Consider the following 23,069-nt stretch of genomic DNA (forward strand, 5'->3'; position numbering starts at 1 on the left):
TTGCAACATTTGTAGAACTTCTTTAAGATTTTTAGTCAAACTTTCTTTTGATTTTGAGCCTGCTAAAAATGCAGCAAGATGAGACTTCTAGTTCAGGAATACAAAAGTTTCTAGGTTGCCTGCCTTGAGAAATTTTGGATGCAATTGGAACCAAAGCTTCGCTTGTTCTGGATCAGCTTTGGATGTATCAAATTGTGCCCACCATTTTACAAATGCATGCCTTTGTAGTGATGAATATTGATTAGTTTTCTCAGTCTTACTGTAACGATATTGCCATGAAAAAATCCATGACAAAGCAAAACTGGAGAAATATTTTAAGTCTGCCAGAATTCGTGATTCCTGATAATTAAATTATTTTTTAAATTGAGCAAATCCTTGTTGAACCTACTCTGGGAAAATCTACGGAATAGGGTCAAAGAAATCCCACCATTGTAAGAACCAGTTGGGAAATTATAGATTGTGTTGGTTTTGAAATATATTAACCACGAGTGCTTGAAGCGAGTGTTTTGGTGCCAAAAAAACCTTTGTCCAAGCATCAACATAATCCTTCCCAATAGGTATAACCTACAGGTTTAAATGGTACTGAAATTTTTTTTCCTTTATTTTTGTTTAAGTTTGAACCAAAATGTCTTGGTTGAAGAATTTTTAGGATTTGGATTGTTGAGTAAGTGTTCAACGATCCTTTGGATCTTTGAAGTGCTTGATAGACATTAGTACAACAAATTAAAAGCCATTTTGGATATAATTTTTCCGACAATTAGTATAAAAATCAACAAATGTTATATATGATTAAATGATAGTATGAAGAAAAAAATGTTATATATGATTAAATGATAGTATGAAGAAAAAGATAACACCGCCAGTACATTTGTTACACTTTTTTATGCATGGTGAGTGTAAGGAGAAAAATAATGACAGTCAATAAATAAAAAATTTATTATATAATTTTTAAAATAATTATTATAAAAATCAACAAACTTATCTTACAAAATAATCAATTATTGGATAATAAATTTAAAAATATTTTACATTACATTTAAATTAGTCTACAATTAAATGTAACAAAAAATTACATTAACATATAAAACACCTATGAACATATTGAAACTGAACTAATTTTATAGAAATTTTTTAATTTTAAAACCTGAGAAATAAATGTAACTTATTGGGGAAATAATTTAACACAAAACGTGACCAAGCATTGCCCATTTCTATCATTCACGTTTCTTAACTAGAAAGTTTGCCATGCCTTTTGCTAACTGAGGGTAGTCTTCAAGTAGTCTTCGTTTTGAAAGAGTGTCATCCTCATTTTGTGGGGTCCATAACACCTTGCCAGCCTGTAAGAAATTTGAGCTAGTGATGAAGAAATTAATGACACTAATTCAAATATAAAAATGGATTAACTTGATGTCTGATCTCTTACTAATAATTTGCTTGAGAGAACGGTTCTAAGCTTTTGTAAGGCCTCCTTCAAATCTTCCGTTCCATTGATGTTAGGAAGCTTATGTGCTCCTTTAGCAGCTACCAAGATTGTTATCTGGTATAAAGTACATCTCAAGTGTAAGAACAAACGATGCAAAACTTTTCCCTTTTAGATTGTTCAACTTTGACAAGAAACTATTGTTAAATGATACAAAATGGAGCAAAGAAGGAAGAAAATATTGTGGCACTGAAGCACTTGAAATTTTATAATGCTTGAATTAGCAGTGAAATGAAAGTTTATGCTGGTACACAAACAAAGTTTTAATTAGGAATAATATATGCATAGAGAGAGCATACCATACCACTATGTACTCGTCACCAAACTCGTTGAGAAGTTTCTCTTCTTCAATTTTTTTTGTTCCCTCTTTAATCCCCTTTTGATCAAACTGCAATAGGCTATTAGTTGGTTAAAACTCTATTGCTGTATTAGATGCAAAATTATGATTTGCCTAACAGCTGAAATTGAAGTAGAGAACACTTTTTTTGCAAGGCACATCACAAAAACCATTTTGCATGCTGGATTCCAAGAAATTGAAGCACATTTTAGAGTAGCTTTTTAATAATCAGACCTTACCATTGAATATTCATTGCTAAACACATCACTCTGGGTTTTTTTACTTCTCTTTTCTGTGTTGTTCAAATTAACTAATGTCTCTTCATCAAATTTGTCCCTTTCTTCATTTGATAGTTGGTTATAGTATTTCTCCCCATCCTCTTTACTCCGCTTTAGATTCATCTGCCAAAGAATGCTCATTAAAGATAATCTCTTAACAGCTACAATTTCCTGCTACCCATATAAAATTTGATATATATATATATATATATATATATATATATATATATATATATATATATATATACACTATTACTAATAACCCAACAACTATAAAACTTAGATACATATACATTAACTTATAACCAACAACTGCTATTTGCAATTTGGTCTTAGAAGAAGGATGGACTTACAAATGTATATCCAGCAATACAGTAACGAAGATGTCGAACCAAACTCTGTATTGTGTCTGTCACATGTCAAATATCAAGTACATCAAATACAAAGCCTCATACAAATAATGAAAGTTCAATGTTAGCTAAATCATAGAACAAAAATAAAAACATAATAGAGACTAAATAACTTTCACACTAGATTGTAATTAAGACCAATGTTTGCAGAAGTACCGACAAGAAATTTCCGGGTACACAAAGAGCAGTTACTCACCCCTCCCCCATCCTTGTACCTGTTTCACACCATTAATCACAGTGGTTTCCACCTTGTTTCATGAATACCCATATCTCGAGGTGATTTTTTTTTGTGTACAATGGAAACAATTAGATTCGAAGCTAAAACATCATACATATTAGCCAAATCCCACACCAGTAGGCCAAACCTAGTGAGTTTGAACTGAGGTAATTTGTTTCTTAGGGATGTGCAAGAAGCATTATTCCCTAGAGCTCATTAAGTTGATTAGCTAAAACTAGTAACCATGGCTAAGGAGGAAGAGACTCAAGGAAAATGTAAACTACCACCATCAAATCCACAACAATTGACCAAAAAAACACAAAAATACCTACTGTCACATAGGTTCAACAAAACCATATAAAAAATAGTATCTCACTAGACCAACATCATGACTAGAAAAATATAAAAAGCAATTCCAAAAACTACCTGCCAATAGATAGGTCAAACCATCTCGAGAGGATGTATCTGCAGTTTCTGCAATCCTAGTTAGATCCCTTAGTATTGGGCTCCCCATCCCACCACCCAACATTGCAACCTTACACAAGAAACAGCAAAATATGATTAACAAAAAGTCCAAACAAAGCCACTGAGACCCATGACTTTCACAATGCATGTACTCTTGCCTCTTGCACTTCACAGGGATATATCATGTTTATAGTGCATGCCAAAATTAACAAACTAATAAGTAATTACACAAACAGAGCACAAAAACAAGCATAATCCTAAATCTAAATCCCATCTATTCAAGCTATCATAAATGTGAGACAACAAATATTTATACAAACTCAGCACAAAACTCATTAGTCATTGGTAGTAGTTAAAGAGGGATCACAGCAACAAATGTTACCAACCTGAAGCTTGATCACAGTAACTGAATTTCCATTGCTGCCTTTATAGAATGCAACCAAAAACATACCCGATGCAAAAATCAGAAAAAGCACGAGTCCACTGTGACTTCCCTTTGCAGCATCGGTGTCAGGAGAAGGGGCATCATAATAACGATGAGGATGATGCTCCATTCTGTATGATTCTGAATCCCTAGTGTATGATTCTGAGGAGGAAGACTCCGAATCCGAATCGAAGAAATTCCCTCCCATCACGCCTCCAGAAGAGGCCAAAGCCATGTTAAGGTTGCAAGTAACCAACAACAGCAAAAGTGCAAATAATGCAATAGCACTAGCTGTAACATATCTTCTCAACATCGCCATTTGTCTTTCCAATACAATGCAAATCAAATTAAATCCTGCATTCAACTAAATGTGTTTAGTGGAAGAACTTTCTAATTCTACATGTGATTGCATCAGACATTCATTCTAATAATGAGAAAAGGATCTCCTTTTTCTAAAGCATATATATATTTATATATATTGATAAGGGGTGTCTAAGATTTGGTTGAGATCAAAGTGTGTCGAATTGGATTGAGGATCTCATCTAACCCCTTCCATTCCAACCATTAATTGCAAAACTTGCAGATCATCTCAAACAAAAATCAACGCAATAATAGTGGAGGCAGTTATAATAATAAGCACATCAACTCATCTTATATGTAGAATATAACTAGTGACAACATCAAGAAGAATTGAAATGTAATAATTCATATGGAATTTATTAACCAATGTATATACATTTCATCACTTTACAATATTATTACAAGACTTTACCTGATGGATCACGCTAAGTCTGCGAAAGAAGGTTTGGATATACTTTCAGAATACGTTATTGGAGAGAGAAAAAAGAAAGAATTTTAAATTTGATTAAGTCGCCGACTTAAAGGATCGTGGAAATATATCTGAATTTGACCGGAGAGCGAAAGATCGATTATAATGATAGCCCAAAAGAAAATTACAAGACTTTTCTTTCGCTATGATGATTGATGAAAAACAAAACCTTGAATGAATATAAACTTATTTACAAATTTTATAATCAAAGGTTACACACACATGGACGGTGAATGGCGGTGAAGAGAAGCATGGTATCAGTATTGATGATGAACAAAACCTCAAACGCTAATGTCGTTTTGGGCCGAACGTTTTGGGCCGGCCCAGGAAGTATTCATACCCGACCCGGATCAGTTTCCAGATAAACACTGTGTCATTTCTATTCCTTCTTTTCTTTGACGAAGAAGAGAGAGAGAGAGAGATTGTTGTAGTTTTTGGAAGTGAGAGAGAGAGAGAGAAAACAGCGATGGCGAGGCGAGGCGAGACTCGGAACGAGTCATTATTGACTCGGGCGGTTGTGGCGGTTTTCGCCTTCGTTAGACACGCCGAGTTTGAGATCCTTTTCTTTCTTTTCTTCTTCATCGCTTATCTTCTCTTCAAAGACATCGTAAGTTCCGATTATAACACTCTTCTCTTTGTGTTTCTCACTACCCATTTGTCCCATTTCCTCAAATTTTCTATGTGGGTGTCGTGTCTGTGATTTTACGTTTTTGGTTGTGTAATTGAAATTAGGCTCAAATTTTGATCCCATGCCCGGGGATCTCAATTTCTTAATCCGCACTCGTCGAGATTCAAATTCAATTTTAATGCTTGGTTGTGATCAATATGTTGTTAACTATAAGGACCCTGTTCTTGAATTCATTGTAAATGATTATATTTATAGTTATAATTATATTTTTTGTCGTGAATGAATTATTTAAGTAAATTTTAAGTTTTTAACCATTAGATAATTACTTCTGCATATTGGTGTTGCCTCCTTGATTCAGATACATTGGGTACACCTTCTAGTCATAAGATGTTAAGAATACACTATGTATTATGTAATGTAATGTGTTATACTTTGTATTTGTTGGATGTGATATAAACTATAAAACTAGATTCGGTATGAAATGTTAATATGCCCTGCTATTGTGTCGGATTTCAGTGTCTGATGTTTCAGTCCATTCGGAAGAGATTTTGCAGAATTGATTTGAGCTTGTAAAATTGTGTTTAGCTTGTTTAAACAAGTTTTATTCGCAAAATTTATCTTTCTAGCTTATTTCAACAAGTTTTATGGTCAAATTTATGATGTAAGGTTCTCATTTGATGAGAGTTTATTGAATAAGCGCTTAACTAATCTAGCTTCTGAATGGATTCTTAAATGCTTGGCAACAGGACATCTTTTTCCATCTAAACTCCATTACCCCCTACTACCTGCCCCATTGATCTCATTTTGCTTTTGGCAGTGAGTTCTAAGTTCTAACAGTAACTGTTTACATCAATTGCAGACATCAAGGCCTGACTACAATCAAATGTTCGTAAAGAAGCCCGGTGGACCAGAATTTTGGCCTTTTTAGAAGAGTTGGGTGCTTGGTCAGGTTGGATGTCTTTGTCCATAGGGGTATTCTTAGCACACCATGCAATGATTTGAGGATTTCCTTTTGTACTTGTATCTAAATGTGTAACTTTATAGGCAAAACATGTGAAACTATAAAATATGTACAATGTTTCGTTCCAATTAGTTATAGCAAAATCAAGTATAAAAGGTTTACAGCATTTGTTTTTGTCTTGTGCCTCTGCATCTCCTTTGTTTTTCATTTGATATCTCCTTTCCCCTAGCCTGGGATGGAAGTGCTGCGACTTGGATGGTCATCCACGATCTCAAATGTGGTTTTACTATGTTCCTTTATCCTTATCTTAGACTAGGTGACATATCTGTGTTTTAAGATGTTGAAAACTGTAATCAGAACCTTTTCAGCTAAAAGCAAAAATCTTTTGGGGATGGCATTTGTTGCATGGAGCTATGAGTTTCACTTTTTTCTCATTCCTTCCCGAGTAGAATGTGAAAGATTACTTTAGATTTATAGCAGGTTATCAAACTAAATATTTGGAGATCATATTTCGTTTATTTTATGTTGCTTTACAGTCTTCAATTGGGTGGTGCAAATCTGGATTCTTGAGTTTTTGTAATGACAATTGGTATCTTTATAGCAGCAGGTTAAAACTTTTTTTTTTTTTTTTTGGTGAATACTAGTTAAAACTCTTTGGTTCTTATTCGTTTGTATCACAACAATATCTACTTGGCGTAAGTTAAAAATAGATCAATTCTTAAATCTGGCGTAATTTTATTTTAGCCATTTCTCTCCAATCTATATTAACAACTTCGGTAAGTTTTTTCATTATAAAAACTGATCATCTAACACATTATTAATATTTGAAATTCTGTTACCAGAATTTTCCATTTCCTTTAAAAAAAAAAAGAATTTTCCACTGGTTGTTTATCCAAGTTAACGAAGCAAGTTAAATTTCTTAGTTTAAAGAGATTTCTATTATCTAAGCTGACAAAGCAACACCACTTGGTTACTAGGAAACCAAATAAACTGACCACATTTTCTGTCCCTTTCTCTGCCCGCTCCCTTCTCAAATTAAAAACTGACACGAGCAAGGTGATTTCAATCCGGAAGTGAGAAGGTTTTGATGCTTTTCTTTCATTATAAAAGCAAACTGTTATTTAAGGTATTAAATTTCTCTACTTTACTTAAATGGCTCTTATTTCGATCTGTTTGGGAGATTGTAAAATGCAAACAAATCTACTATATTTTACAAAACACAACTATGACACATCGAATATAGATGAGATAAAAAAAAACAAGAAAAACAGTTTAGTTGATTATGAAATTATGAGTTTATGTCACAAAATAATATCTTTTGTCAAAAAGTTTGTTATAGTAATTTAAAGAGAATTCGCGAGTCATATAGGCCATTCGCAAAATTCAAACATGCATTATGAAATATTTTCCAAATATCCAATTAACAAATTATCCTGGCAAGAGTAGATAAATAAGTTAACTCTTGCTGAACAAGCAAAAGCAAATATCAACCTTATGCAAAAAGATGTTAGAGGGAAACTTAACCACTAGATATTTTCAACAAAGGCATTTTTCAGAACATAAATCAAACTTAACATCATACACTATAGTTTGGTTATAACCTTCTATCTAGACTCTAGTCAATCTTCCTTGGCCATCTCAGATATCTTCTCCACAGGAACTTTAGCTACATCACTACGTACTCCAATATCAGAAACATATCTGCTAACACAATACATGCCACATCCAACCAATGCAAAACCTCCGAAGCTGGCTGTCATAAATCTCAGTGGCAAAGAAACTACAGCACTAGCAGCAGCCAAGCAAGATGCTGCTAGTCCACTCTGCCCTACGCAGATGTTAGTGACTAGAAGCAAACTTGTCTTGCAGTAAATAGCAAAGTCCTCACAGTTATTCATGAACACATGGCAGCCACCAAATTCATTCTCAAGAAGAAACAAAGAGCGGTGAAGAAAATCCTCAGTTGGATCAGAAGATGCAGTGGCACCATATTCTAATAAGTACAGATCACCACCAGAAAGAAAACAGTCTCAGCAGGAACAGATGACACCATCAGTTCTAGTTTTGATCACCACATCTTGGGCATGGAATGTCAAAATTGGCATGAAGTGGTGATGAACTTATAAGAAGACGATCCAAGATTGTTCCTGTTCCAGATTCTTTGCCCTCTCCTCTGCTGAAGTGATCACCATTCCCTCACCAACATATGTTCCTGCTATCTTACACCAAGAGATTAAGATTTCTGTAACATACATGGTTTATAATATGACAAAATAGGATCTCAGCCCAATTCAAAATTGGAGGGTCAGAAACACATAGATTACAATGCATTTAATCTAGACAAAATGCTTTTGATTCTAGAATTGCTGTAAATGATATATTTCTTATTCTGATTTCCCTTATGTGCTAATACAAATCTATTTAGTATAGATTTTCTGAATGATGCACGGCATAAATCACCCACAAAGTTGCAAATTTGAACATGATGATGCAAAAATGCTACATATTACTGCCATTGTCTTTAAAATGAGACTTAAAAAATTAAGAATTAAGACAAGCACACTTGAATTTTTTATATACAGGACAAGGAGAAAAGAGATGACCGTGATGGGCAAAGATGTAAGCTTGCCTCCAAGAGTAAATGTGATCACCGGGTTTCAATTGTTCCATTTCAATCTTATTGGAAAGCACTCCCATTTTCCTTTGATTATTGATTACCAAGTATGCCAACAACAGCTAGATTATCAGATTTTAGATATTGTGTGTTCTTAATTTCATGAGGTGAAAAATGGGAAAATGAATGGAATAAGAAAGGAATGAAGTGAATATAAATATAAATATGATTGAGAACCAGGTTCTTGAATTCCAACCCAAGGAACCGACTCCTTGGCTTGTACACCTTCCACTTTCTTCAATTTGACACTTACTGCCACCTACTCTCCATATGTATTAATGTCCAACGTAATTGCACATATATTAAGAACTCTATAATACTACTATCCTTTCCAAAACAGGCAAATGTAAGTATTTTTATATTTCTTCCTATTTGAACTTGATAACTTTGGTTCTTCCTTAATTTTAATTCTTTATTTGGAGTTTTTTTAAAATATATCTATTCTGTGCATATTCATTTAAGTGTTGATACATAAATAGTTTTAAATGTTTATTCAATAAATATCTAATTATTGTAAATTTGAACATGATGATTTCAACGTCATTCAAGAAGGAGGGAATGATGAGAATCTTAAAATTACCCAATTACAAAGACTTATAACTAAGAGTAGGACCAAACAATCAGTGGATGTCCTCCAACAAATGGTAGCAGGCATACTTAGCAAGGCCTAAGTCGAGAAGGATGAAGGTCCAAGTGGAGAAAAACGAAGGCCCAAGTGGAGAAGGACGAAAGACCCAAGTGGAGAAAGATGAAGGCCCAAGTAGAGAAGGACGAAGGCCCAAGTGGAGAAGGATGAAGGCCTAAGTGGAGAAGGACGAAGGCCTAGAGGCATAGGCACTACCAAGAATATTAATTTTTGCTGAAGGCCTAGAGGCATAGGCACTACCAATAATATTAATTTTTGCTGAAGGCCCAAATTAATTTGAAGGCTCATGCCAAATATGTTCTATTTTTTTATTTCTAATTATTTTTGTTGTAATTTTGGCCCAAACTGTTTTGAAGGCCCATGTCTATTTTTATCGTTTTGTTCAAATACACTATATGTATTAGTTTTCGTTTTCAATAAAGAAACTTATGGAATTTGATAAAATTTGGTGAGAGATTCTCTATGGGTTCTTTGTTGAACCAATCTCAGACTTATCAAGGTAATTCCTTGTGGCGTCTATCCTGACTTATCTTCCTTCACTGGAAGTGACATCATCCAAAACTCTGTAGCCTGTATCAAGCGATTCGCTTCTAGTCAGGTTCACATCATCTGGTATCAGAGCTTCGGCTCTTGATACAGGTTCTATCCTATCCAAATCTTTTTCTTTGTAATTTGTCCTTGTTTTGTTATTTGCGTTCTTGTTTACATCTTGTTTCGTTCTTGTTTGTGTCTTGTTGCGTTCTTGTTTTGTTATTTGCGTTCTTGTTGTTCTTGTCAAGTTCTTGTTCTTGTTTCTTGTGTCTTTCACACTTTGTGTCAAAAAAAAAGTTGCCGAAATTTTGAAAAAAAAAAGAAAGAAAGTGAGTGTTTAATCTTTGAACATGAAATGAGGCAGTTAGAGGAATTTTTTGGCAATAAAATCGTGCACCAAATCACCTTATCTAGATTCTTCTCTGAATTATGAGCGTTTTGATATATAATGGGTCTCAAACGGACAACCGTAGCAAAAGTTATGATCATTTGAAGTTTACTTGTCACTTCGTTAATTTTGTTCTCTTCTTTTCTGTGATTAAGTAGCTTCTTTGTTTCTTCTTTGTTTATTCTATTTGTTATCCAAATTAGATCTATTGTCCAAATTAAATCAAATCTAATTTTTTTATCCAAATCATTTTTTTTATCCAAATCAAATCTAAATCCAAATCAAGTCTAATATGTTATCCAAATCAAATCAAATTCATTTGTTATCCAAATTAAATATAATTTATTATCCAAATTAAATATGATCTTTTATCCAAATCAAGTCTAATCTGTTATCCAAATCAAATATGTTACTCAGTCTGTGATAATTAAACTGTCTTTCCTGTTATATACCTTGTGTGTCTAATTTGATTCATCCAGGAACTTAAGAGGAAGTGAGTGGTAAAAGACAATTGTAAAAACATAACACAAAAGTTTATATTGAGAGCATTAAACATAAGTGAACTACCATCAAAGAGAGAAACACGTGAGTAGAGTGTGGTGAGGTCCTGGAACCTTTTTTTTAAATTACCACAAAAGATTTTTTTTCTCTATTTATTATGGCAGGAGTTGGTGATGGTGGTGGTGATTATCATCAGCTGGACGGATCTCAGCGTTTGTTATTGAACGTAATGACAACATAGATGCAACAATTGATGAACCGCAGTAATGAAGTGCTCTACAGACAAATAGAAGGACTAGAGAACCAAATGAACCCAAATATTGGGAGACCTTACTGTGGGAACAGAAGGGTCAATAATGGACCGAACCGAATAGAGGGGCAAGACAGAATTGAGGGAATAAAACTCAATGTACCCCCTTTCAAAGGTAAGAGTGACCCAGACACCTACCTTGACTGGGAGATGAAGATTCAGCATGCATTCTCCTACAATGATTATCCTGAAGAGTAGAAGGTGAAGTTAGCAACAACTACATTCTCAGACTATGCCCTTATTTGGTGGAAGAAAAATCAAAGAGAGATGAAGAGAGAAGAAGGGCGGGAGATAAATACATGGACTGAGATGAGAAGGGTTATGCAAAAGAGGTATATTCCAACCAGCTATAGTAGAACCATACAGTGGAAACTCCAGAGGTTGTCCTAGGGAAGTTTGACACTAGTGAGGGTCAACATTGAAAAGGACACCAAAGCAATGCGTGATGGCTTCACCAACAAGATTTCTATCTAGCACTATGACTAGAAAATTATTTTTAAGCCTTTTTCCCCTAGAGAAGTGTGTGATGACCAAATCAAAATGAGAGAAAAGAAAGAACAAGAGAAAGAAAATAGTGAGGCACCACAAAGGAATAGGAAAAAGAAGAGTGATACACTTGAGAGAAAGAGTGATACACATGAGAGAGAGAGAGTGATAATTCTAATGAGTTAACTATTTATGTTTTTCCTAGTGTTCAAGCCTTATTGCAGGAATTTGAAGATGTTTTTCCCAAGGAGATTCCTCATGGATTGCCACCTTCAAGAAGCATAGAACATCAAGTTGATCTCCTTCCAGAAGCTTCATTGCCTAACAGGTCAGCTTACAAAAGCAAGCCACAAGAGACTCAACATAAGGATGCACAAGCCAAAGTTGAGTATGTGAAAAGCTTGTATGACCATGTGAAGGTGCAAATTGCAAAGAAGAATGAAAGTTATGCCAGACAAGCCAACAAGAACAGGAAGGAAGTGGTACTTGAACCTGGTGATGATCCTAGACATTTGAGGGCAAATGTTTTTCAAGAAGGAGGGAATGATGAAAATCCTAAAACTACCCAAATACAGGAACTTATGACTAGGAGTAGGACCAAACAGTCAGTGGATGCCCTCCAACAAATGGTAGCAGGCATACTTAGCAAGGCCCAAGTAGAGAAAGACGAAGGCTTAGAGGCATAGACACTACCAAGAATATTAATTTTTGCTGAAGGTCCAAATTAATTTGAAGGCTTATACCAAATATGTTCTATTTTTTTATTTCTAATTATTTTCATTATAATTTTAGCCCAAACTGTTTTAAAGGCCTATGTCTATTTTTATTTTTGTTCAGATACACTATATGTATTAGTTTTCGTTTTCAATAAAGAAACTTTTGACATTTGATAAAATTTGGTGAGAGCTTCTCTCTGGGTTTCTTGTTGAACCAATCTCGGACTTATCAAGATAATTTTTTGTGGCGTCTACCCTGACTTATCTTCTCTCTTTGGGAGTGGCATCATCCAAAACTTTGTAATCTGTATCAAGTGATCCGCTCCTAATTAGGTTCACATCACAAATTTAATTATAAAATTTACTAGAAAAAATGTTATGATAAATTTCATTAAAAAGCTTGTCATTTGAAAATTGAATCATGCTTTTTTTTTTAACTCTTCCAAACATGCCAGGAAGAGTAGATAATAAGTTAACGGGTGCAAAACATCCAAAAAAGTTGCAAATTTGAACATGATGATGAAAAAATCCTACAATTTGCTGTAACTAATTGTCTTTTAAATTTGTATTAAGGGGTGTCAATGAGATTTAAAATTAAGAATTAAGATAATTAATTAAACACATGAACATGAATGAATATATATATTGTACATGTATATAAACCTAGAAATGTGTTACATTAGAGAAAATACAAGACTAATGGAGAAAAGAGATGACCATGATGGGCATAGATGTAAGCTTGCCTCAAGGAGTAAATGTGATCGCCAGGTTTCAGTTGTTTCCGATCAATCTTACTAGAAAACAGTCCCATTTCCCTCTGATTATCAAATTTTAGGAGTATCTGTTTGTGTGTGTTCTTAATTTCTAGAGGTGAAGAAATGGGAATATGGATGAAATAAGAAAGGAATGAAGTGAATATATAAATATATGAATGAGAATTAAACCATGTTCTTGAATACTCTTTTAATGAACCGCCTCCTTGGCTTCTACACATTCCACTTTTTTCAATTTGACACTTACCACCACCTACGCTCCATATATTTATTGTAATGTTCAATGTTCAACGTGCATTGTTATTCAGAACAATTTAATGCTCAACGTTCAAGGTGCATTGAAATACAGTATGTCACTCCAAATAATATTATAATGGCAGTATAAAGCCTAATTGAAATTACCTCACTACATTGCACACGGAATATTCTCTCCAATCAATTTATTTTTACAAATAAATATAACAATTTAATGGAGACTCTCCAATTTTTATTGATTGTAGAGAATCTGTGCCCCACTACATTGCCTTCATTCAGCAACTGTTATTTCTAGTAGTAAGAAATTGAAATTAGAAAATTTATTTATTGAAAAGTGTAACAATTTACTCTTGTGGGTTTTTTTAACGTTACTCTAGCGATTCTTCTTCCGTTTCAAATTATATGACGGTTAGGTTTTGTGACAAATATTAAAGAATATCATTAATTTATTGAATTTCATATAAAATATTAAGTAATTTCCTAATAATACACTACTCCCTCTCATATCAAATATAAAAATAAAATAAAAAAAATACATTTTTCTTTGATCTCAAAGATAAAAAAATTTCAATTAATTTTATCTTATTTAATATTATTATATCTAAAATACTCTTCGTTTAATTGAGATATTAGTTTTAATGACTCGTTCTTATTCTTGATGTTAAGTTCCAATGAAGAATAAATTGAGAAAAAAATAATTAAAATTAATGTAATTAAATATGATTAACTAACATTAACATATTTTTTTTTATATTTGAGAACATAGGAAGTACTTTGCTTAGTATTGATTAAAAATAGTCTTAAAAAATATCTAATGCAATATAATTTATAAAATAACACATTTTAAAATAATTTGTTTTCTCTAAAACGTTATCTAATCTAAAATAAATAGTGGGAGTATTAATTAGCACTTGCTAATTGAAGGCAATGTAGTGAGGTATTCAATGAGGCTTTCCAGAGTGCCACCTTTAAATTTATTTTACAAATTATCTTACAAATATATTTAGTACTCCCACATTAGTAGAATTAATAACTTCAAACGTGGTATAATCTGAAGCGGAGGAATATTTTATAAATAAAGTATTAAATAAAAATAAATATATTTAATGTTTTAAAATAAAAACCACATTCAATATTTACTACTCTCACATTAGTAGAATTAATAACTTTTTACTACTTGCTTAAGAACCTGAGTCCATTCCCATTTAGACAGTTAGATTAGACCCATCACTTATTGGTAAATTTTACCTCTAAGATAACAAGTATTTGTCAATTTAATCTCTAAAACAATGAAATGTTATTTTAATCATTAAATAATAGTACTAATTATTTTGTTTGTTTCTCTAAGCTGATGAAGCAACACTAGGTTGCGGGGAAACCAAATCAACTAGCCTCGTGATCTGTCTCATTCTCTGCCCCCTCCGAATATGAGAAGGTTTTGATGCTTTTCGTTTTAATAGCAACATATTTTTTCAAGTATTATTCTTCTCTACTTTTATTATACGAAAGGCAGACTAAGACCCGTTTATGAGATGGTACATTATTGTTTTCCTTAATTACATCAAAATGAAAATTAATCCATATTTTACACAACGCAACTAAAGAGTTGGCTAGCTTAATCACACCCAAAAAATACGAGATCAAAAGCAGGGAACTAAAGTATGTTTGCTTAATGTATATGGATTCTAAGTACCCTTGTACCTATTTATTACATTTTTTATGAGTCCTGTTTAATTTATTATATATATATATATATATATATATATATATATATATATATATATATATATATTTGGTGGTAAAAAATGTTTGCTTAAATAGTTCATTATGAGAGATTACATCACAAAATTGATTATGAAATTTCAAATCTCTTCCAAACATTCATTAAATAAACTATATTCCGACTAAAGAGTAATAAATAAGTTAACTCACACGGAACAAGCACCAGCAAATGACAATCTTACATGTTACAGGAACTTTGCCTATAATTAAGTATTTAACGAAGAAGGCTTAAAAAAATTAGAACAAAAACCAAACTTAAGACCGTAGACATAGTTGTCTTTAACTCACTTAATTATTACATGGTCAGTTGGGACCTTGTGGTACTAATTAACCAATTTCTCTATGATGACATTGTAAATTGCTCTCCTAAATTAAAAATGTGATGGCATATGATGATTATGTTTCACAATTCATTTAAGTTAGCTTTTTAGTCTTTTTATTATTAAAAAATTTTATTTAATTAATTATTCGATAAATAATTTTTTAAATAGTTTTTAGTGTTTTTTTTTAATTTTACTTAACTTTTTATATTTTATTTTCTTTTTATCTTTAAAATATTTATTAATTTTCTCATTATTTTTTAAAATATGTCATTTTATTTTATACTTTAGTAACTAATTTATTCAACACTTATAATTTAATTAACTGGTTTAAAAGTTTTTTTTTGTTACTAATTAACTTTTCAGGTTATAATTACTTTTTTAATTTTCAATTAATTTAGTTCGATATAACTTAAATATATAATATACCGATTGAGACAAGATAATCTAGGATGATGTAATAATTTTTTCTCATCATGAAATAATTTCTCCTACCCAATCTTCCTTCACCACCATAGGTACCTTCTTCACTGAAACTTTGGTCACATCACAACGTACTCCAATATCAGAAACATATCTGCTAACACAATACATGGCACATCCAACCAAAGCCAAACCACACAAGCTAGTGATCATAAACACAAGTGATGAAGAAACTATAGCACCAGCAGCAGCCAAGAGAGATGTTGCTTGTCCACTTTGCCCTACACTCATGATGCTTGTTCTGACTAGAAGCAAGCCTGTTTTGCAGTACATTGCAAAGTCCTCACAGTTGTTCTTGAATAAATGGTAGCCACCAAATCCTTTCTTGAGAAGAAAGAAAGCACGGCGAAGGATGGCTTCGATCGGTTGAATCAGAAGATGCAATGGTGCAAGTGCCTCCTCTAGCTTTGGCTAGAAAAAATGCAGGTGACACACCATACTCAAATAAGTATAGATAGCCACCATAAAGAAAACAATCCAAGCAGGTTTGAGTGACACCTTCAGTCTTTGTTTGGTAACCACATTTTGGGCATGGAGTGTCACGAGAAGCATGGTGGGGTGAACTTAGATAAAAACCACCCAACATTGTTCTTGTTTCAGTTTCTTGGCTTGATCCTCTAGTGAAGTGGATCACCATTCCCTTACCAACATATATTCCTGCAATCTTACACCAAAGCAGTTGGCAGAATAATGATGAAATATTTTAGTAACATGCAATAATTTATAATTTGACAAAATATATATAGGTTCTAAGTTCTACAAATTTATGTCATTTTTTATCTGTAAAAATCAAAAACTTGGGAGATTTACAAATAAAATGAGATAGATTTTCTCAGTCAATATTTGTCTTTAAAATATGTATTTAAGTTTCAGACTTTACATTAAGATAAGCACCTATATAAACACAAAGTGTGTAGTGTAACATCAGAGAAACTATAAGATTAATAGAGGAGAGAAGAGATGACCGTGATGAGCAATGATGTAAGCTTGCCTCCAAGAATAAATGTGATCACCGGGCTTCAATTGTTTCCTATCAATCTTATTGGAAAACACTCCCATTCCCTCTGATTATTGATTACCAAGTAAAAAATAAAAAATAAAAATTAGTGATGAAATAGTTCAAAATTCTGAAGAAAAAAAAAAACTCGTCACTAAAATCTGACTCGATTATTAGCGACGAACAAAATTGGTCACTTATTCTTTATTTTTTTTTAATTAGGTTATTAGATATTTGTACGTATGCTTTCTTTCTGGAGATGCAGAATGGGAAAATGGGTGGAATAGAAAAGGAATGAACTGAATATAATATATATGAGTGAGGAACTAACTGGTTCTTGAATTCAATTCAACAAAAAAAAACACTGGTTCTTGAATTCCAGCCCAATGAACCGCCTCTTTCGCTTAGACATCTTCCTCTCCTTTCATCAATTTGACATTTACCACCACCGTTCCATATTTAGTAAATATTTAACTCAATGTGTATAGAATATATAGATTAAGAGCTACTTTAGTAGTAGCAGTTATGAAAGGATACAATAAATAACATATAGAAATTAAATAAGAATGTGTATATATAATATAAAAAAATAAGAATGAATAATAGGATAAAAGTATGATCATTTTGATCAATATAAAATATTTATGTAAGATAGGATAAGAGCATTTAATAAATATAAAATATTATTATGTTTAGACTAAAATATAATTATTTAATATCTCATTATTTATATACTAAACAGTACATTAGATTTATGAAGCATAAGCATTTCTCCACAAATCACATAAATGTGATTATGCGAGAGTGGTATTTAAGGAAAAAAATAACTTTACAATTCTTTAATTTAACTCATGTACGCCGGTTGATTGGTTGTGTAAAACAACCTGCACATGGGATATACATGGATATCAAAATTTTAATTTAATATATTGGTTCCTTGCGATCCTTTTTCTAAAAGTTAATTTAGATTTATTTTATATTAATTTTTTCATAAAATTTCCTTAATTATGAACAATTGTTTGGTAAAATATTAAGAAGTATTTAAGAATTTTTTTTTGTTTCTCAACATACATAATTAATAAAAATTAAAATAATAAATAGATTGTTTTAATTGGGACTAAATCGTGGGTCAATGGCTAATCTCATAATCCACTCAAATGATCAAAACTTGTAAAAGTACAAGATTTCACTAAAAAGTTAAAATTTCTAATTAGTTTTGTTAAAAAAAAATCAAGATATTTTTAAAAAGGATAAAGATATATATCATTATAGATACATAAAGATAAATTTAACATTATTTAACAAATTAACTAATTTTCTAGATTTTTATGATTTAGTTAGACAAGACTAATAAAAGAAGATATAATATTGATCTAGTACTAAGAACAAAAAAGTGAGAAACAAGAAAAAAAAATCATGACTTCAAATCTTTTCATGATATCCAAAAGCTAGTTTAACTAAATTGTCATCCATCCTCACGCACCAGGGTCAAAGAGCATTTAATATTAAACTATTCTTTAATATAATATATATTGAACCAAAAATTTTAATATTAATAAAGCAATTTCTATATATTATCATGGTAAAAGTTTTATCATTATCAATTAATTAAACATCAATGCAAAAATGAATGCATTTACCATATACTATTTGTAAAATATAAAATTATTTTACAATATCTATATATACATTATTTACTCTATTAAAAATAGATATTTAAAGAAAAAAAAAGAATTGCAATAAGGATGAGAAAAAAAAATTAAAAAATTACAGTTTAAATATGCTTTTGTTCTTTATTATATACTATTTTTCTGATTTTGATTATTGTATTTTTTTATTTTGTTTTAATCTTTGTAATTTATCTTTTTTTTAATTTTAGTTCCTATAATATTTTGTTCATTTTGAGTTAATCTCTTTTAAAAAAACTTGATAGAAAGGGGAAAAAATAAATATATTACAAATATTAAAATAAAATAATAAAACCAAAAAAAAAGAAACATTTTACAAAATCATTTTAAAAAAATAATTTTATATTAAAATAAAATAATAAAACCAAAAAAAAGAAACATTTTACAAAATCATTTTAAAAAAATAATTTTATAAAGACCCGAGCTAAATAAATATTACTAATTAATTGCTACTTGACGTGTCCTTGGATCTTACTTGTAGTTCACCTTTGAAAACTAACCACAGCACACTTTTTCCTTAATTTCTTATTTTATCCCCTTCTTTTTTTATTTGTGAAATATGAATTTGATTTTTAATAAGTAGATTAAATTTTTGTTCGTAACATATGAAATAATTTATTTTAAAGTAATATAATTTTATTTAACATGTGTTTGATATATATTTCTTCATCTATTAAATCTTATATAAGGGTTGATCTTAAGAGAATTTCTCACATGATGAGAATCATAAATTTTTTATGATGCATATATTATTTATCTATTAAAATTAAATATTCTTTTTTTGAAAAAAAAAATCAAATAAAGAAAAAAAAAAGGTTTTGTAACAAGAAGGATGAAAAATCAAACAAATTATGAAGGGTAATTTAATTGCTAACTAATTACTCCCATTTGACTTACCACCACCACCGTTTTCATCAATTTCTTATCTTTACCCTTTCCCTTCCCCTTCTTCAACACACACACAATATCTCTTCCAATTTTCTCCTCCAATTTCAATTTCTCGTCGTCCCTCATTATGGCTCGTCTCTCGATCGTCGCCATCGTCGCCGCCGTGCTCCTCCTGGCCCTCTCCGCCACCCCCGCGACGGCGCGTCCCTGCAGGAGCTTCATAATCTCCTCCTACTCCTTCCGCAACCCTAACTCCAACACGTTCGCCACCATCACCGAGATCCGATCCTTCACCCCTCTCTACATCACCGACAAACCCCCCTCCTATGCCCTTTTCTTCCCCCACGCGACTCAGCTCCCTCAGCATGAGAGCGTGCGCCCACGCGCCCCTCTAGGGTTCGCCTCCGCCTACGATTTCTCTTCCCTCCGCGACCGCACCAAGGACATCCTCAGCGTCGCCCTAGCCCTCCTCTTCGGCGTCGGCTGCGGCGCCCTCACCGCCGCCACCATGTACCTCGTCTGGTCCGTCTTCTCCACGCGCCACCGTGCCTCCTCCTTCGACGACTTCTCCTCCGACGATGAAGACGAGATCGAGAGCCCCAAGAAGCTTGGCTACGTCAAGATTCCGGCCATTGAGACCACTACCGCCGTCGCCCCCGCAGCTCCGGCTCCAGCCAAGGGTTCGGTATGAGAATGTCTCCGACTCCGTAACGGTGTGGCTTATGTGGATTGTTAATAATTATTATTATAGGTGAAATTGAATAGTGAAAATGTCAAATGGTGCAAACTTTTGCCCTGTATCTGTGTTTATGTTTACTTTCTTAATTTGATGTATTTGCGTTTATCTTAATTCTAATTGCCAAACCCTGGCGCTTATTATTATTGTGTTGATTTTCTTTGTTGATTGTTTCAATGCCGAAATCTTGGATATGGAATTAATCGTGATTGATATATTGATATTATAAAACTTCGTACCCCATTGCCCAGAGGCTCTTCGCTATGCGAAGGTATGGGGGAGGGATATTGTACGCAGCCTTACCCTTGCATATGCAAAGAGGCTGTTTCCGGATTCGAACCCATGACCAACAAGTCACCAAGGCACAACTTTACCGCTGCATCAAGGCTCGCCCTCACTTTACCGCTGCATTTTGCAAAATTGTTTTTGATTAGAATTGATTTTGAAGTGAATTAGCGAATTATTCTTGGGCTTTTATTTATTGTAGAAGCAAGTTAGTAGTAAGACTCAGTATGAAGTTTTTATTCAAGTCAAAAGCTACCTAAAGTTGGGTTAACACAAAATCAATTATTCTTCACCATGAGACAAAAATATGAACATTTACCTAAAATCACGTTAGTTGGTATTTTTAATGTATTTAATTATGTTACTTGTCTGGGGGGAAAGGGGTTTAACTCTGATAGAGGTCTTAGTTCTCTGGTATAATATTGTCGAGTTAAAAGGGTGGATAAGTTACTGTTCCTATATGGGTTGTTCTTGTTTTCATCCCTGAGCTGTTCTTGTCGAGTTAAAAGTCCTAGGCTGTGGCCTGTAGGACTTTAACATTTTTTGTACTGTTTAATGTTGTGGAAGTATTGGCAAACCAGTTTACAAGATGATAATGTTAGGGAGAAGGGACACAGATTGTGGTAGAAATTTTACCTTGCTTGTATTTTGGTTAGTAGTTTTTGTGTCAACAATCAGCATCTTGGAAATAATGCAAGCTATTTACATTCTGTTATGGTTATATATGACACAATCATACTGTGTACAATCGTTGCAAACACACAATCAACTGTAGTGTAGTTTTCCCCAGTAATGAAAAAAAACAAAAAAAACTGTAGTGAAGTTATGAGGAAATTGCAGACTTGTATAGTGTTATTCTTGTTGAGTTGCCCTTTTCAATGATATAGGAAATCAGTGAAAATCAGTGAAGTCTTGGGTTTGAAAGGTGATTGTAGACATGCTATCTGGTATTTTTTTGCCAAATTTTGAATTAAAAGCTTTTTATTAGTTAGAAAAGCGGTGACTGGTGAGAAACTGTTGTTATGAAAACAATGCATTGTAAATGTGAAGTCAATTGCTGCATGTATATATCTAATACAAGTCATAGTTCATGCCAGAATTGTTGGACTTATGGTGTATTCAGTTTAAAAGGGGTTTGAAGTAAGTATTTTTTCTGATTCAATAATTCCTTTTTTCTAAAACAAAGGGAGTATGAAACTGTTTTTATGTATCATGGTTGTGACTTGTGATATGGACACTGGAACTTAGGGGATTTTGTTTCAAGTTATGAAATTTGTATTCCTGGGAATTATATTCATAGGAATGTTATGTCTGGAAATAGCAATCCCGTAAACATGGTTGGTTGTCATTAGGATTTATTTCATTAAAAAATAAAAGTGAAATAAGAAATGTGAAAAAAGAAGTGAGGATGGGTAGTTACTGTAGAAAATAATTACCATTCCCATTCCCATTCCCATGGAATGCAAGATACCCATCTAATGAACTTTCTTTTCTCTTTCACTCTGGAAATTGTGGCTTTCTACTTCAGTGAACATCTAAGATGAGCTTTCGTATTAAATTTTTTTGTAGTTGTTATAAAAAAGATAAATTAATGGTAAATTTATAGCCTATATATACTGGCCGAATAACGAATGACAATTTGAAAAGCATACACTTTCTTGTAGTAAATGTTTAGCAGTTTTCTTTTGGTAAAAAAATAAAAATTTCCGTTGCCGGGACTTGAACCCGGGTCTCTCGGGTGAGAGCCGAGTATCCTAACCAACTAGACTACAACGGATTTTGTTATTCAACATACTTATTTTTCTTTTTAATAAATATCTTAAAAATTGAATTACAAAACTAATTTTCCAATTACGAGATGAGTAGACATGATAATGAAACTTTAACCCGGGGTATCTGTCCAAACTCATCCCGATTTTGACAGACCTGAGTTGATTGGGTACGGGTTTTGGTTCTAGAATTACTTGACTTTTTTAATTGGGATCGGGGACAGGGATGCCACTATCCATCTCATACCCATTCTTGTACTCGACCTGATGATGAAATTATTAAAATTTTATTAATTATTTGTTATTTTTTTTATAATTTTTACATAATTTAAGATTCTTTTTTTGATAATTTTTGTAAACAAATGCGGTGCAAATATAAGTAGTTAAAAATAAATGTAACAATCAATTTTTTTAAAATCAAATTTTCAATATAATTTTTTTACAAAAAAAATTACAAATTTAAACCGAGGATAGGACGGGGAAGGGGATACCCTATACCCGACGGGTATAGGAACGTGATAACAAATTTTAACCCGTCGGATATCGAGGACGGATACGGATATATGTTGGGGAGTCGGGGGGAGGCAATATCCGTTTCCGTCCAGTTGCCATGTCTAGAGATGAAACAAGCATAGTAATTTAACAAATTTTATTTATTAATTCCTCAATTGGTATTTTTAGATTATTTGTTAGCAATATTCTTATATTAATTTCTCAATTGTTATCTTTAGGATAGTTTTTTTTTCTGTTTTGCTTTATAAAAGAATGGTATTTTTAATAAGTAAATGGTTTGATTGTCGTAAGTGTGAGGG

At 32.5% G+C, this 23,069-nt stretch overlaps 2 protein-coding genes, 1 non-coding gene and 2 pseudogenes across 3 annotated transcripts; 1 reads left to right on the top strand and 4 right to left on the bottom strand.

Moving 5' to 3' along the window:
- Positions 1–983: 983 nt before the first annotated feature.
- LOC114377291 lies at positions 984–5,066 on the bottom strand. The gene is made up of 8 exons (XM_028335737.1): positions 4,384–5,066; positions 3,574–3,965; positions 3,149–3,257; positions 2,449–2,504; positions 2,057–2,218; positions 1,785–1,868; positions 1,424–1,537; positions 984–1,337 (listed from the first exon to the last, which is right to left on the bottom strand). The coding sequence occupies exons 2-8, from the start codon at positions 3,928–3,930 to the stop codon at positions 1,215–1,217; spliced, it is 1,005 nt and encodes a 334-aa protein (XP_028191538.1). The 5' UTR covers positions 3,931–3,965; positions 4,384–5,066; the 3' UTR covers positions 984–1,214.
- Positions 5,067–7,408: 2,342 nt separating this feature from the next.
- LOC114375748 lies at positions 7,409–8,965 on the bottom strand (annotated as a pseudogene).
- Positions 8,966–15,843: 6,878 nt separating this feature from the next.
- Positions 15,844–17,020, bottom strand: LOC114373559 (annotated as a pseudogene).
- Positions 17,021–19,465: 2,445 nt separating this feature from the next.
- On the top strand, positions 19,466–20,373 carry LOC114377475. Its single transcript, XM_028336001.1, has one exon. The coding sequence runs from the start codon at positions 19,595–19,597 to the stop codon at positions 20,156–20,158; it is 564 nt and encodes a 187-aa protein (XP_028191802.1). The 5' UTR covers positions 19,466–19,594; the 3' UTR covers positions 20,159–20,373.
- Positions 20,374–22,192: 1,819 nt separating this feature from the next.
- TRNAE-CUC lies at positions 22,193–22,265 on the bottom strand. The gene has a single exon. It is a non-coding gene; the product is annotated as a tRNA-Glu (tRNA).
- Positions 22,266–23,069: the final 804 nt, after the last annotated feature.

The sequence above is a fragment of the Glycine soja genome, chromosome 11 (assembly GCF_004193775.1).
Source record: "Glycine soja cultivar W05 chromosome 11, ASM419377v2, whole genome shotgun sequence".
Classification (NCBI taxonomy): domain Eukaryota; kingdom Viridiplantae; phylum Streptophyta; class Magnoliopsida; order Fabales; family Fabaceae; genus Glycine; species Glycine soja.

Excerpts from the sequence above, each read along its gene's own strand:
- LOC114377291 (XM_028335737.1), bottom strand. The coding sequence starts at position 3,930 with ATGGCGATGTTGAGAAGATATGTTACAGCTAGTGCTATTGCATTATTT. Across the intron at positions 3,258-3,573 it reads TTACTGTGATCAAGCTTCAG|GTTGCAATGTTGGGTGGTGG; the intron begins GTTGGTAACATT and ends TTCTTGTGTAAG. Across the intron at positions 1,338-1,423 it reads TTCTCTCAAGCAAATTATTA|GCTGGCAAGGTGTTATGGAC; the intron begins GTAAGAGATCAG and ends AATTTCTTACAG.
- LOC114377475 (XM_028336001.1), top strand. The coding sequence starts at position 19,595 with ATGGCTCGTCTCTCGATCGTCGCCATCGTCGCCGCCGTGCTCCTCCTG.